This window comes from Nesoenas mayeri, assembly GCF_963082525.1.
Source record: "Nesoenas mayeri genome assembly, chromosome: 1".
In the NCBI taxonomy this organism is placed as follows: domain Eukaryota; kingdom Metazoa; phylum Chordata; class Aves; order Columbiformes; family Columbidae; genus Nesoenas; species Nesoenas mayeri.
The window spans coordinates 63,715,760-63,729,568 of record NC_137541.1 but is presented as its reverse complement, the minus strand read 5'-3'; the positions used below and the strand labels follow the sequence as shown (position 1 = coordinate 63,729,568).

At 40.3% G+C, this 13,809-nt stretch overlaps 1 protein-coding gene across 3 annotated transcripts; it reads right to left on the bottom strand.

Moving 5' to 3' along the window:
• Window positions 1–953: 953 nt before the first annotated feature.
• TDG (thymine DNA glycosylase) lies at window positions 954–13,800 on the bottom strand. Of its 3 annotated transcripts, none has more exons than XM_080361692.1 (10): window positions 13,681–13,800; window positions 11,088–11,236; window positions 8,691–8,920; window positions 8,125–8,194; window positions 6,609–6,744; window positions 6,447–6,529; window positions 6,273–6,367; window positions 4,549–4,720; window positions 4,127–4,255; window positions 954–3,115 (listed from the first exon to the last, which is right to left on the bottom strand). In XM_080361692.1, the coding sequence occupies exons 2-10, from the start codon at window positions 11,179–11,181 to the stop codon at window positions 2,979–2,981; spliced, it is 1,146 nt and encodes a 381-aa protein (XP_080217818.1). In that variant the 5' UTR covers window positions 11,182–11,236; window positions 13,681–13,800; the 3' UTR covers window positions 954–2,978. The 3 variants fall into 3 exon arrangements, with proteins under 3 accessions (XP_080217818.1, XP_080217816.1, XP_080217817.1); XM_080361690.1 differs by lacking the exon at window positions 13,681–13,800 and adding an exon at window positions 13,570–13,673; XM_080361691.1 differs by lacking the exon at window positions 13,681–13,800 and adding an exon at window positions 13,570–13,673 and having other exon boundaries at window positions 954–3,112.
• Window positions 13,801–13,809: the final 9 nt, after the last annotated feature.

Here is a 13,809-nt window from a genome sequence, read left to right as displayed (position 1 = left end):
AGACCACCAAACAGTGACCGGGACCTTTTTTTGGTGCAAGTTCGGTTTTGGGAAGTGCTTTGGAGGTTCTTCTTGGTCCAGCCGCTGAGACGGTCATTGCCAGTTGTCGTATACAATCCGCTTTTCATCACATGTCGCAACCCAATAAGAAATGGATTGTTGTAGAGAATAAGAGGTGACACTTCAAGACAATGACATTTTGGATTTTCGGTCATCTCACGAGCCACCCACGTATTGAGCCTTTTCCTGTTTCCAATTTGCTTCAAGTGCCGAAAGACCGTAGAACGGCAGACATTGAGTTCCTCGGCAGCTTCTTGTGTAGTTGGAAGAGGATCGGCTTTGACAATTGCTCTCAGTGGGTCGATGTCAGGTTCCCATGGCCGGCCGCTACACTCCTCATTTTCAAGGCTCTCATCTCCTTTTCCAGACTTATTGAACCATCACTGCACTGCACTGCACGTTTGTTAGCAGGTCCTGGGCCAAATGGGTTGCTGATGTTGTGAGCTGCCTCCGCTGCTTTAAGACCCATTTGGAACTCAAATAAGAAAACTGCTCGAATTTGGTTTTTTTCTAACATCATTTAGACAGTCTTAAAATAAATATAAACAGAAAGTAATAAGTCAGTAGCAAAAAACCCCAGAAAGCAAGAAAAGGGCATTCAGATGTATAATGTAACCACGTTTTTTAAAGAATGTTTCCAATATCAAATGGCCAATTTCAACAATGCAAAAACCGCAGTTTCTTTTGCACCAACCTAATACATCCCAGATGTCTTTAGTTGCCTAGCCCACATTCAACAGCTCAAAATGAAAACTTATGCAGCATTTTAATGAGTTATGTTGCATGGTGACTGTTTGGCAGAGCTGCCATGTGTTACACATCCCGCTGTGTGTTTAGACCCCTGCTAGCAAGATGCAAAAGCACTCTAGGACACAGCAGTACAATTCCTGATTTTATTGTGAAACATGGATAGATTTAGGACAGATTCAGAACTTTTGTATTACCGTAATGAAAAAAGCACCAGTTCTGAGGGAGAACACACAGAATTGCAATATTTAGCGAAAGAGTCACTGTACACTTTGCTGTATTTGATACCTAGAGAACCTAGTAGGTGACTCCATTCAAGAGACCTTTCCCTCCAATCAAACAGGATAGTCTTACAGTAGTTATATCCTACTGTGCTACATACTCAGCAGTGCTAATTACATACTTCGAGTTGTGCTGAAAAATAAAAAGGAATTGTAACAAATCCCTGATGCAAGATACTTTGAGCACCTGCAGGAAAACATCCATGTAAACAGCAATACACGATACAGTACACTTTAAATAATAGACAAGACAAATCCTATACCTTTTGGACAATATACTGAACAGCTTTAGGCTGACGCTAATAAGCACAATCGAATTGCAACGCACACTTTCTTGATTTAAGACGCTCAGAATTAAGCCACATAATTTGGGAAGAAAGCTGTAAACATCATGCCTGCCTCACACCAGGTCGACAGCACGTGATCTCAGTGAGAGCTGTGACAGCAGGGTTAGAATCTACACTAACTGGCTACGCTCAATGCTTAACAACTGTCACTGGCTGTGAGGAAAGGATAAAACACACCAGTATGGGAATCTCCGGCCAGTGTGCATTGCAGAGATACCATTTGTATCTATTTTTCAAGTATGTGAAGCACCTACTGTCATAAGATCACCAAAAAGTTCATGCTTTGATCAGCTTATTGCTTTTACTTCATCTCTTCCCTCCTGATAGAAGAGGGAATGAAGATGGTCAGGCACAAGCATGGAATCTCAGTTCTTTCTCATTCACTAATCTTGACCAAAAGTGTGTCTCGTTTAAGCAAGCTCCTCAGGAAAGAGCTGTACTTTCTACAGCTGACTTCTTAGTCACGGAACTGCTGCCCCCTTATGTTTAACTTAGTGATTTTTCCTTGTAAGAGGAACAAGAACACCCTCCAAGGTCTTAGAGATTGAAGAGAACTGAATGTTAACAACTGCTAAACCACAAACCTCCTTCACGCTGTTCTAACTGCACCTGATGTAAACAATGTAGCTGTATGTGATTTTTACAGAGAAGGCCTTTCTGTTCCCTGCAATGTCATATTTTCAAAGGGCTTGTCTCCTGGTCAAAGGCCAGGTGAAGAGGCTAATTACACAGAAATAACTGAGAGTTTAAATGCCACAGAATTCAAGAACCACCCTTTGTTTATACGGAATTCCAGTTCCTTACATTGGAATTTGAGAGGGAAAGAGATGGAGTGGCAGGGACACCTTACCATAAAACAGCTCCGCTAGCATATTTAGGGCCTGTCCCATGCAACACAAATTTTCCTCCCCAGTGCTGTGACTTGAGACGATGTTTCCACTCCCTTAATCCCACATATGGTCCAATCACTACAGACAGAGCTCTCTCATCCCACCCAGAAAATTTGTTACCCACAGCTGCAGAACACAACCTTCTGCACTTTGTAAGGTAAAAGGCAGACTTAAAAAGCACCATTTGCTTAACTGTGCATGATTAAAATCACCACTTCATGTAAGATAGGGGTGCACTTCTCATTTTCCCCTTTGGATAGAAAAGGATTATGAGATTATCCAAATTCTGAGGCATCAGTAAAAAGTATACTGCTGCTGCTACTACTACATTACGATCTATGGAATAAAATTAACGCCCCAAAGAAATCTTCACAAATGAGAAAACAATTTGTCAAAAAATACAAGAAGTGGTATACATTACATATAAAACTCATATACAAAAAAGGGCTAACTTTTTTTTAAAAAGTCTGGACAGTTTCTTAAAATTCTCTAGTTCATTGATTTGAGCCTACCACACACTTACTTCGGACTATAATAAAATACCTAGTGGAGATAAAATACTATTAATATGCTTCAGTTGGAGAACCGAGGTACCAATCTTGATCACTGCATTAAAACTGCAGCATGTATGGATGGCCGAGAAGAAACGGCTGTTAGACGCTGCTTCCCTCTTCTTCCCGTGTCAAACCAGCACTGAACTCTGGAATCTGGTCTGCAAAGGACTGGGTCATCCATTGTCCATTAGGAACTTCACCAAAGGACGACCCTTCACAGTACTGTGGATCCGCTGCTGCCAAAACAAACAAATAGAGGTAAAAAAAAGCAACCAATACCACTAAATCTAAACAAAATACAGATGATGCCACTGGCAAAAAAAACCCCTAACCACCCAAAACAACTCCTAAAGAAAAAACAAAACCAAAAGATATTTGCAGTTTCCATTTTTCCTCGATTTTTCAACCACCTACTCAGGGTGTAGTTTAAGCATTCTTTGGAGCATTTACTTTTGTAGTTCCAGATAATTTCCTCAAATTATAATTTCTCCACATCTTCTCTGAAGGGTGACTGCATGTATACAAATTAAGAGTCACAGTGTTTCATATGAATAAATTTTTTCTCATCAAAAGGACATTCTCTCTGACAAAGCAGAGTAGACAGAATGCAAATTTCAATTCACAACGTGAAATCAGGACTGAAAATTTAAGACTTCAGAGGAAGGTGGTTACTCCAAAGTGACTGCTTTCGCCACTGTTTTTTGTTTTTTCTTTTTTAATTACAGCTGGTAGTATTTTGGGAAATAAAATTCCCAACTTCTTAATTACAGCTAGATTACTAGACTCATCCTTCCAATACTGGTCCTTCATCTGGCCCACCAGCAATGGAACCACCTCAACTGCACTTTCACTCTATCTGTTCCACCATTCTCTGGCTTTGCTTTCCTTAGGAATGAAAGAAAAAAAGTACCAGCCCTCTCTTCTGCTCTGAAAAGCATGATACAGTTATACAAGTCACTGTAGTTGAAGAGGTTTATTGTGTGAGTCACCGGTTGTGTCTGTTTGTCAGATCTTGGGAGTCACTCAGAGTCTGGGGAGACAATCTGAAGTTTCAGAAAATTGATTCTAAATAAAGCAAATGACTTTTCTTTATTTCCCCTCTCACATAATTGAGGGCATGTGTAGTTTTTGTGAGAGTTTAACTGCTTCTATATTTCAAATATATTGTATGAATTTATAAAAGGGTAGAAAGTATTTGTTCAGGAGTAATGGTTTACAGACTGAACACCCCAAGCGCTGAACTTTACCAGTTCCATTTGAAGAGAAATGGCACTGTTCGCTTTCATACGGCGCACGGTCACAGTAAGCTCCTCCATACGCTGCTTCGTAACCTGGATCATATTTTTCTTCTTTGACAGCCATCTTTTTAGCATCCTCTGCCGAAAGAGAAGACCTCAAGTATTAATATTCAGAACAAAAATGATCAAAGAGTGCTTTTATCAGAGAACATTTGAAAAAACAGCCACGCATTTTAAAGATAATTTTGCTCCCCTTAGAGAATTACAACTACACTAAAAAGAAAGTGGAAGTAATTCTATGCCATGTAATTTAGAGAAGATGGCATGTCTCTTCCTTCCTCTTAAATTCTTGATTTCCTTTTGCTTAGGAAACAGTTGTGTTGCACGTGACACTACATTTTAATAAAGGACTAAAAAAATAAACACTATACCTTGTGCAAGTTGCAAGTCAAATGTGTACTGCACCTCCTGCACCTCTGTGTTTGGTGCGATGCCTTTCAGCTGATCCCTTAAGTCTTTCAGCTTTATGTAATAATGAACTTTATCTTGCGCGCGAGGAAACTGAGCACATCTTGCACTGGATGATGGCATAACATAGCAGAGCTTGAGACAAAGAGCAAGAGAAATAGCATTACTGGTCCCTGAACTAGGAGCTAATATTTAGCATATCAAGAATAACCTACACAGTTCAGCTCACTGTTTTAACCCTTTGTACAAACCTCACCCAGTGCCATGAGTGGTTGTGGGAGAGGAGAAAAGGAGCCTTTTGTTTTCCCTCCATCAGCTAGATGTCTTGCCCCAAAGAGAGGGGCTGATTATCAGCTGCTGAAACGAGGACAGCGTTCACCAGTTGTTTATGTGCTGCAGGAGCAGCAGCACCAGCACCAGCGTGTGTTACAAGAAGTACCATTTACAAGCTTATGTCAGAAAGTAAAGTGCACTCCAGAGCTCCCTGAGCAAGCAGAGCTCTGAGCCAGCAAGTCCCCAGAGAAGAACGTGATAGCCTCTGCAAACATCCCAAACCAGTCACAGTTTCATTAGCCTGGCTTCTTGGCCAAGTGTATCTGCACCACACTTGCCAGGGTTTGAAAATCTGGAGTTAGGGTGGCTCAAGCCAACTTAAGCATCTCTATCTCTGCCAACAGCCCTAATCAGAGCTGTAAAGTTATTTCAGGAAAAGGGAACTGTATCCAGTACTTTTATTACTGTGCAGTATTTATGAAAAAGTACTTGTAAAAAGGATTATTTATCTTTCTTAGAAATACATCTACTGCAAAAGTGTTTAAGAGCTACTTAAGAAGCAAGCACTTTATCACCAATGTTTCTTCGGGCCCTGATGGAAACATTCTGCCATTAGAGAAGAACATCTTAAATTCAGTTTAAACTTGCAGCACTAGTAATTTGGGCTAGACAGAAAGAAAATAGAAAACAAACCCAGACTTCTGAACTAACAAGGTAATGAAGCTTTGGAATAAGCTACCTTGGGTGGCAGTGTAACTGCCTTTGCCTTAACCTGTTTATAAGAACAGGTTAAGCAAACCTGTTTGTGATGATACATTGCTGGTCTCTTGAGATATCTTCCAGCACTAGATGTCTATGACTAATGCACTCTTCATCAAACTGTTTAAGTATCCAATTTAATTTCAAGCTGCAAATCAGCTTAAGACTGAGATTGATGGAAATGCTTGGGCATGCCCTGATCCAGTAGCACTCTAGCTGTAGCATGTAACAGCACAATGATGGAATTACTATTCTTTCTTCTCCACTACTACCACCATGGCCATGTTTGCTCTCAAAATTCAGTAACACAAACATACAGGGAACTGGACACAGAGAATAGGATGAAAGTAGGTGACAGTTGCCATAAAATCATGTATATTTTATTCATATTTTAGATAGTCCTGGTGGAATGTACTAACCTACTAATCATAATACACCATTTCCCAAATAAAGTCTGCAAGTCTGAAGAAGCCACATTATAGACATGTCTCAAAAATCACACTATACCCCTTCCTCAAGTAAGCATCTTTCATACCCCTTGTACTTTGGGCAAACTTTGACATTATTGTAAATGCGTGCAAGTCCTGAGACTTTGTTAGTTTTGAAATCGCCAAAATGGAGTGCCCTGTTTTTCTTTCTCAGTATCAATACTTACAGTTTCTGTATCTGGCACCTTGTGTGGCTGCAGTCCAAATTCCAAGTTCTTAACTTTTATTCCAAAAACTTCTTTACTAAAAATTTCATAAATACCTAAAATGAAAAGAAGATAGGATAAGTGGACAAAAAGAGCTACTGACAGAACAAATTCATGTAAAATCAAGGTTCTCACATTTTCCATTGAAAGCTGCTATACGAGGTTTATACTTTTGTAACTTCTGCATCAGAATTCGCCCTCCTTCCCGAAACTCTTTGCTAAAAGAGAAAGTACTCAAAATTATAATCACAACTATTAATTTATTAACAAGCACCGTATTCCCCCTTGTTATCCTACCTGGAGAGGTCTTTGCTACCAGGTGTTGTCCTTTCAACCATGTTTGTAAATCCAATCCCATATTTATGTGGCAAGGTGTGGTCATCCATATGGTTCAGCTGTTCGTTACTTAGACCGGACATGAATAAACACTTCCCTGTTAAGTAGCAAGATATATACATTTGCCTATATACAAAACAAAACAACCCCCTTGCCCATCAGAGTACTGGAATGCTAAAGGAAGAGTCTATGTTAACTGAGCATCAATTAATTTGGGAAGACTACTGACCTATCTAGAAAAAGTTTAAAATAACCAAAATGACTCTATCTACTGCAAGAGGACAGAAGTTCCTAGGAAACAAAAGGAATTCCTCACCATGATCCTAGCTATGGAAACCAGACTTTTGTTCTAAAGGTTCAGGAAAGAGCTTTAGATTTTGTGATTCACTTAAACAGGTGAAGTGAAGGTGATCACTCTGGATTTTATGGGAAAGAATGGGGCAAATACAAGTTATCAGTTTTCTTTCACAACCTTGCTGTCACTTCTTCTTGAACTGAGCCTCTCTGACAGAACATGTGGACATCTTCCATTCATAATTAGTGTATAAAAGTCTAGCTTGGGGTGTATAAAAGTCTAGTTTGGGTGATATGCACTGCCAGTCTCTTAAGCACAAGTTAAACACAGCTAGCTCCTAATGACGTAGGAAGCTTACAAACCCCTGGATTTGTCAGAGCATGCACAGCCGGTCTGCTTCTCGGTACAGGAGGTCATCAGTCTGGCTAGTGTGCAGAACACTGCAGAAGTACCTGGGCCTGATTTACAAGCTGGCTGGACACCAGAAGCATTTGGCTGGAGTATCACAGGGCTGCAAATTAGCCCATGTGGAGCTCCACAACTAGAATGGCTCCCAGCAAAAGAGAGCACTTCAGAGTTCAGGTCTGATCTTTCTTTATGAGAATGTGCTGCAGAAATGTTATTTAAATAGAAAAATACCTAAGAAAAAATATCGGTCTGGAGAATCAGGTATGCTGGAGTCAAATGCTTATTGGGCAAGGGTAATGGTTTTTGCTTTTTCATCAGTTAGAAACCTTGTTTAGAAGAGATGAATAAATGCAAAGAGAAGAGGGCTTGCTGAAATGCATTTTTTTGAAAAATGTGTGTAGTTTTATATCAGAAATTGATGCCTATTGACTTACCCTTGATAACTCAATAACTAGAGATTTTATTTTTATTCCTTATGTTGCACATTAACATACCAAGAAGTTATTTCGTAATACAATCTGGTAAACTATGTTTACATGTAAATTCTAAACCTGAACTGAAAGGCATTGATTATTGATCTTTTATTCGTTTTCATGTACGGTATTTGACAGAAGTAGTCATGGGATTTAAATCACTCTTGGATGCTTAAAAGCAAAATCCCTCTCTGCATCCAAAAAAAAAAAAGGCAGAAACCAAATCAGTTTAATTAAACTGCCAAAAGCTCTAACAAAGTTTTGAAAATTCTATACATAGAATAGGAAAACAAAAACATACAAAAATGGTTTCCAGGTCCAGGGTAATGATGTCCTTTGTAAGCTGCCATCAAGCCGGGGTTTATGCCAATCTACAAATGAAGATACCAGTCCATTTTAATGATGGGAGCATAGCTTGCTAGTCAGGAATTTAACCAAGTTACAGTAAAGAAGCTTATTCAATTCTCTTTAAGTTACTTTCAATAGACAAAACCGTGTTAATAGCACCATCCATCACTGTTTAAAAAAACTGACAGTATCTCATTTAGATGTGCAATGTCAAAAGAGCAGCTCACAATGTGTTTTATAGCCACTGGTGTAGTGCTTCCAGTAAACCAAGTGTCAAGTAACGGTCTCTCATGACTATGTATTATACCTAAGTATTAGACTTCTCAGAAATTAGAACTATGTTACTATGATTTTTAACAGAAAATGCAAAGCAGTTCTATACACAGGAAACAGCTTATATACTTTATCTTGCAAGATCTTGCCTTATAAGCAATACAGATAAGTAAGCAGAAGGCATATAAATCATAACCATTGAGTACAGACTATTAGCTTTTCTACCTAACCTTGTGAGTTACTTACTATTACAATGTCCAGATCAAAGGTCAAAATATCAGGCAAAGTCTTGGTCAGAAGTTCCGCTTCAGATACACCGTTAAAACGGTCCACTTTTCTCTTGACTTTAAAAGTATCTGTGATCTTTTCTTGTTTGCCTTTTGACTTGGCTGTTTTTTCTTTTTTAGCAGCAGGCTTTTTGGGTTGCTTTGGCTCAGTTGCTTTGGCTTTTCTTTTCCTTCCTCCTCTTTTAACTTCTGAAAACACACAACAAATATCCTTTTTGTAAGTTTCTAATGCTGCAGTGTGGATATTCAAAAACACTGAGCCAAATGTTTGGATACAAAAAGAAGTCAGACAGATAACTTTACATTCAAAATTCATTAATTTGAACAATTATAAGATGAATCGCGGTTTTGCGGTCTCTGTATCACAGACACTCTCCTCCCAGACAATTATGTTAACTTAGGATACAAACCAAGAATAACCTCCCGACTAGGTTTTGTTGTTCACAATGCTGTTCTTAGTCTACTAGTCACACTTCAGCTTCTAAACATGAAAGTTGATTGTTACCTATGACATAAGGTATTGAAGAAACTGAACAGTACGTCAAAAGCAAAAAGTCTCAAAGATTACCTACACTGCAATGTCAGGAACGCAAACACATAGGCTGAATGCTACATAAACTATTCACAGTTTATTGTTTGCAGAACCGATACTGTCCAGTATAGCAAGGTAACATATGAAAGCTTCAGGATCTCATTTTGAATTAATGCCACCAAACTTCAATTTTTATTTACAAAATGCAAGCAGAAAGTAGTCACTGTTCACTCATTTGAAACTCTATCATCTTCTACCCCCTAAAGCTTCAAGATACAATCAGCCCATGTCCTGGTCATGACCATCCAGCAATTGCTCTCTATCCTTGTTCATTAATAATGTCGAGTTGCAGAACATAACTTCAAAAATATGAAAACATATTCAGCAGAAATCAGCAAGGAGCCAAGGTAATTTATTACTTGAAAATTGAGACTTCATCTTATTTTCAAAATGTCTAGATGAACCTCTCCCCAATAAATAAATATGGATACCAGGGCACTGCCCTAAGTCTGCATCTTTTAATGGGCTGTTTTTGTTTGCTCTCAGCTTTCTTACAAGAAGGACAAAAATAATGTGAAATTCCTATCCTGTTATTGGAGCAACTGCTTAGGAAAGCTGTAAGCAAAAAGCTGTACTCGAGCTATGCTCCCGTAAATTTCACACACATTTGGTAAATCTTCAAGCCCTGCCTTTGAAGGCTTTACCCAACTTTCAACTCGTGCAAAAACATTAGGGAACAGTTTTGTAAAAGAAGATCACTGTTGTCTAAAAACGCTTGAAAGTGCAGCCAAATAACGTGCTCATGGTGACATCATATCTTTCAGCAACAAAGCTGCAAAAGAAGCTTAACTGTATAGCACTTGAGATGCATCCTAACTGTAGCAAATAATACTGTGAACTAATAGAGCGGTCTCAACTATTTTAAACTGGAGGTTTTCTACCTATGATTTCATCTGGCCATGCATTACAACTGAAAAAGAAAAAATGAAGCTAATCAAAGGATGCACTTAAGCAATATCATCGCATGAATTGGCCAGTATGTTACCTTGGCACATTCAGCTCTGACCTACATCTAAATATTACAAGTAAGACAAAACTCAGTGTGTGAATGTTTGCTATAGAATCAGAATTTCAGCATGGCAGAGACCACTGCCTTTTTTATGTGGTAAAGAGCAAGCATATGAGTAACAGAACAGGGATCTCTTCCTGGCATGGTTAGTGAAAAGCCTAAGTGTACAAAATCCTAATGGATGGAAAAGAAGGCAATGTACAAGAGCATGAAGTACAAAACTCCCGTCACATACAGGATACTCTACAGTATTATTTATATTTATTTAAATAAGCTTTGCTAAAAACAACTAATCCTTAATGAATATGAGCAATAAGCTTTTTGTGATTACTAAAACACAATTTAAACACAAATATTTCAAATGAACAGTATTATCCTGTGCTTCTCTGGCAGAAATATAAAAAAAAATATTTTAAACTCAGACTGAAAAAAGAAAACTTATCTAACATAGTATTAAAAATACGAAATCAGCAAAAAGTGGTACATTTATCTACTGAAACAAAAACCTGATTTTCCTGCAACAAGATAATTTTGTGAGACTGAACAACATGAATACTATCAACTGGGTTTACCTCTCATCTTTTAAATTGTCTGGTAACAAATATTACTTAAAGAATACAACTAATCCATACTCACTCAAAGAGCATCAAGAAATCCATTAGGTCCAAAGAAGCAGTTTAAGGTCAATAATTGTTTCCCCCAAACCATTACTAACATTTTAACTTACTAAGCAAAGCCCAGTCAAGTCAAACTACCTTTAGGAGGCTCCTGAGCAAGGTTTGGCTCTGGAATGCCCTCTAGAGTCGGTTGCTCGGCCATGACTTCCACGTTAGGCACTGCAGTCATCATTTGATGGAATGGAAACGTGTAAAAAGCTTGAGCTTGCTGAAGATATGCGTAGTATCTTAGGAAGGGAGAAAAAAAGAGACATAATTTATCAACAATTTAGAAATTTAGTGATGTACCAAATTGACCATAAATATCAAGCTTTGTCAAGGTCGGCATGTACTGCACTTATGTCCTGCAACAACTCTTTTAGCAAGTCAGTAAATTACTCACAACCCACTAAGTGGCCTGATTGCTTAGCTGGTATCAGGTGATGTTAAACCCAACATTAACAGTACAGTTCTCTCATGATTACTATAACGTGTAAGAATCACAACATTTTTAAGTTAAGTGTAGAGCTTTTCCCTTTTTTTTCTGAAAAAAAAAAGCCCACTCTGTAGCACACATTACCAAGGCAAACTGTCTATCAAACACACTTAAAATTTACATCATGAGTTAAAACTCTTTGGACTTCAAGTTTCCCAAGTTTTAGATTTTCTTAATGTTACATCAGTTACTTTATCTGACATGACACAAAATGCATGAATCATTCTGGACTACAAAGCAGCATGAATGCACACAGCATTAGTTACTATGCAGATTATTAAACAGCTTTAACAAAGAGTGTGGCAGATGCCATCCAGTTATCCCACACTGGATCCTAACAGAAATACCACACTTACTCTATACAAGAGTTACACAAATTCAGTCTCCCTCCACGCACAGTTTTCCATATACAGCTCTTCTGCTCCACATGTTTATTAGTCACTTACATACAGCCCTCATGCCCCAACACACACTTCTGCTTCATACTGTCATTCCCTTCTACCTACGCAGCTGCCTTCTTGTCCATAGATTCTACTGCCACACAAATACACAGAAAAGATTTAATGAAGAGTAAACTTTCAGGAAATAATTTTATAATTTCAAAGCTATTCATAACAACACCGAATCATTTTTAGTTATATAGAAATATCTCAAAAGAAGGGATCATTCTCTGTTACGCAATGAGTATTTAAGAATATTTAAGAACTCACTGTAAATCAGACTTATCCCATAATAGTCCATAGTCTCAGGGCACTGATTTTGAACCAAATACCTGCCCTGAACCAAGGAGAATAAATTTAAAGATGGGTTTGTCAGATTCCTCAGGCAGTTGCCTAACAAAGTAATGGGAGATTTTCGGAGTACAGAAAGTACCTCAACCTTTCCCTTGCTGGAAGAATTCCATTTTATACAAAATACTTGTGCAGTTACCGAACAGAACAAAACTAATCTTCAGATTTCTATTAGGAAACACGACTGAGACATGCAGAATCCAGTTCTTAATGTAATAAATCCTTAATTATACAGAGCAGAACCGACTAAATAAGAAAGACGTGAAAGCATCTAACCCAAGAATGGTCTCTAACAAGTCTTCTTATAATACGTCTTCTTATTCTATACGTATTTAAAGTCTCTTTCTTCTAAAATTCCCTTTAAATGGAGGAAAACTTGCACCATATGACGGACAAGTCCTGTAACCACATGGTAATAAGATGAAAGAGAGCTTTTAATCCCATCTCTAAGCCTCATATACTTTTTTTTTTTTCAGATCATTTTTGTTGCAAGGGTTCAGAAATACAATATTGTGTTATTGATGTACGTATCATGGAACATTTAAATAAATATTTTCAGTTCCATGAGAAACAGGTAGTAATTTAAACTCCCCTTCAGTTCATGTTCAAAATGAAAAGAAAAAAATAAGAGACACGTTCACTGGAACAAAACCACACGAAACCATTTACAAACCCACCCCTCCGCACACAGGCCGCCACCATCCGCACGCACACGAATTTCGGAACACTGAGCAAACCCCCTCCCCACTGCACGCCAGCAAACCCGGACGCCCCTTCCCAGCGGGGCTGACCGACCCTGCCACACACCCCAGCGGACAGAGGGCTTCTGCCTTCTCACCCCCGGCCCAGCTCGCAAACCTCCCCTCCCCTCCCCAGCACCCACCAACTTTCCCTCCTCCTCCCACCCCCACATAAACGCGCAGCCCCACGCACGTCCCTCCTGTCGGTCCCCGCCGCACGTCAACCGCGCTTCACCCACAGCAAAGCCCGCAGACCCCGGCCGTGCTCCCCGGCGATACACAAACGCGGCATCGCGCCCCACAGCCCAACGCCTCCGCCAGCCCTTCCCCGTTCCCTCACAGGGCCGCCCCACGGCTCCGGGCCCATCTCGCCGCGCCCCCTCCCACACGCCTCCCTCTGTCCCGCTTTGTGCCCAGGGCGGGCCCGGGGGAGGGGATGGGAGAGGGGCCGCCACAGCCCGGCCCCGGCTCCCCCCGGCCCCAGATAAAAGGAGGAAGGCAACGGCGACTGCACAACGCGAGGCCGAAGCGCGGCTCCGGGCCCCCACCGGTACCTGCCCAATTCTTCGGCCTCCATGCCCGGTCGCGTACCCCGCCGCCGCCGGGGCTATTGTCACTGGCCGCCCCTCCGCCCCCTCCCCCCGCGCCTCAGCGCCCCAACCGACCTGCCAGGCAGCCCTGCGTCACGTGAGCGGCGGCGGCCAATGGGAGCGCGCAGCCGGCCGGCCGGGCCAGCGAGGGAGGCGGGCGGGGAGGGGGCGGTGCCGGTGGGGAAGCGGCTCCCAGCGGCCTCG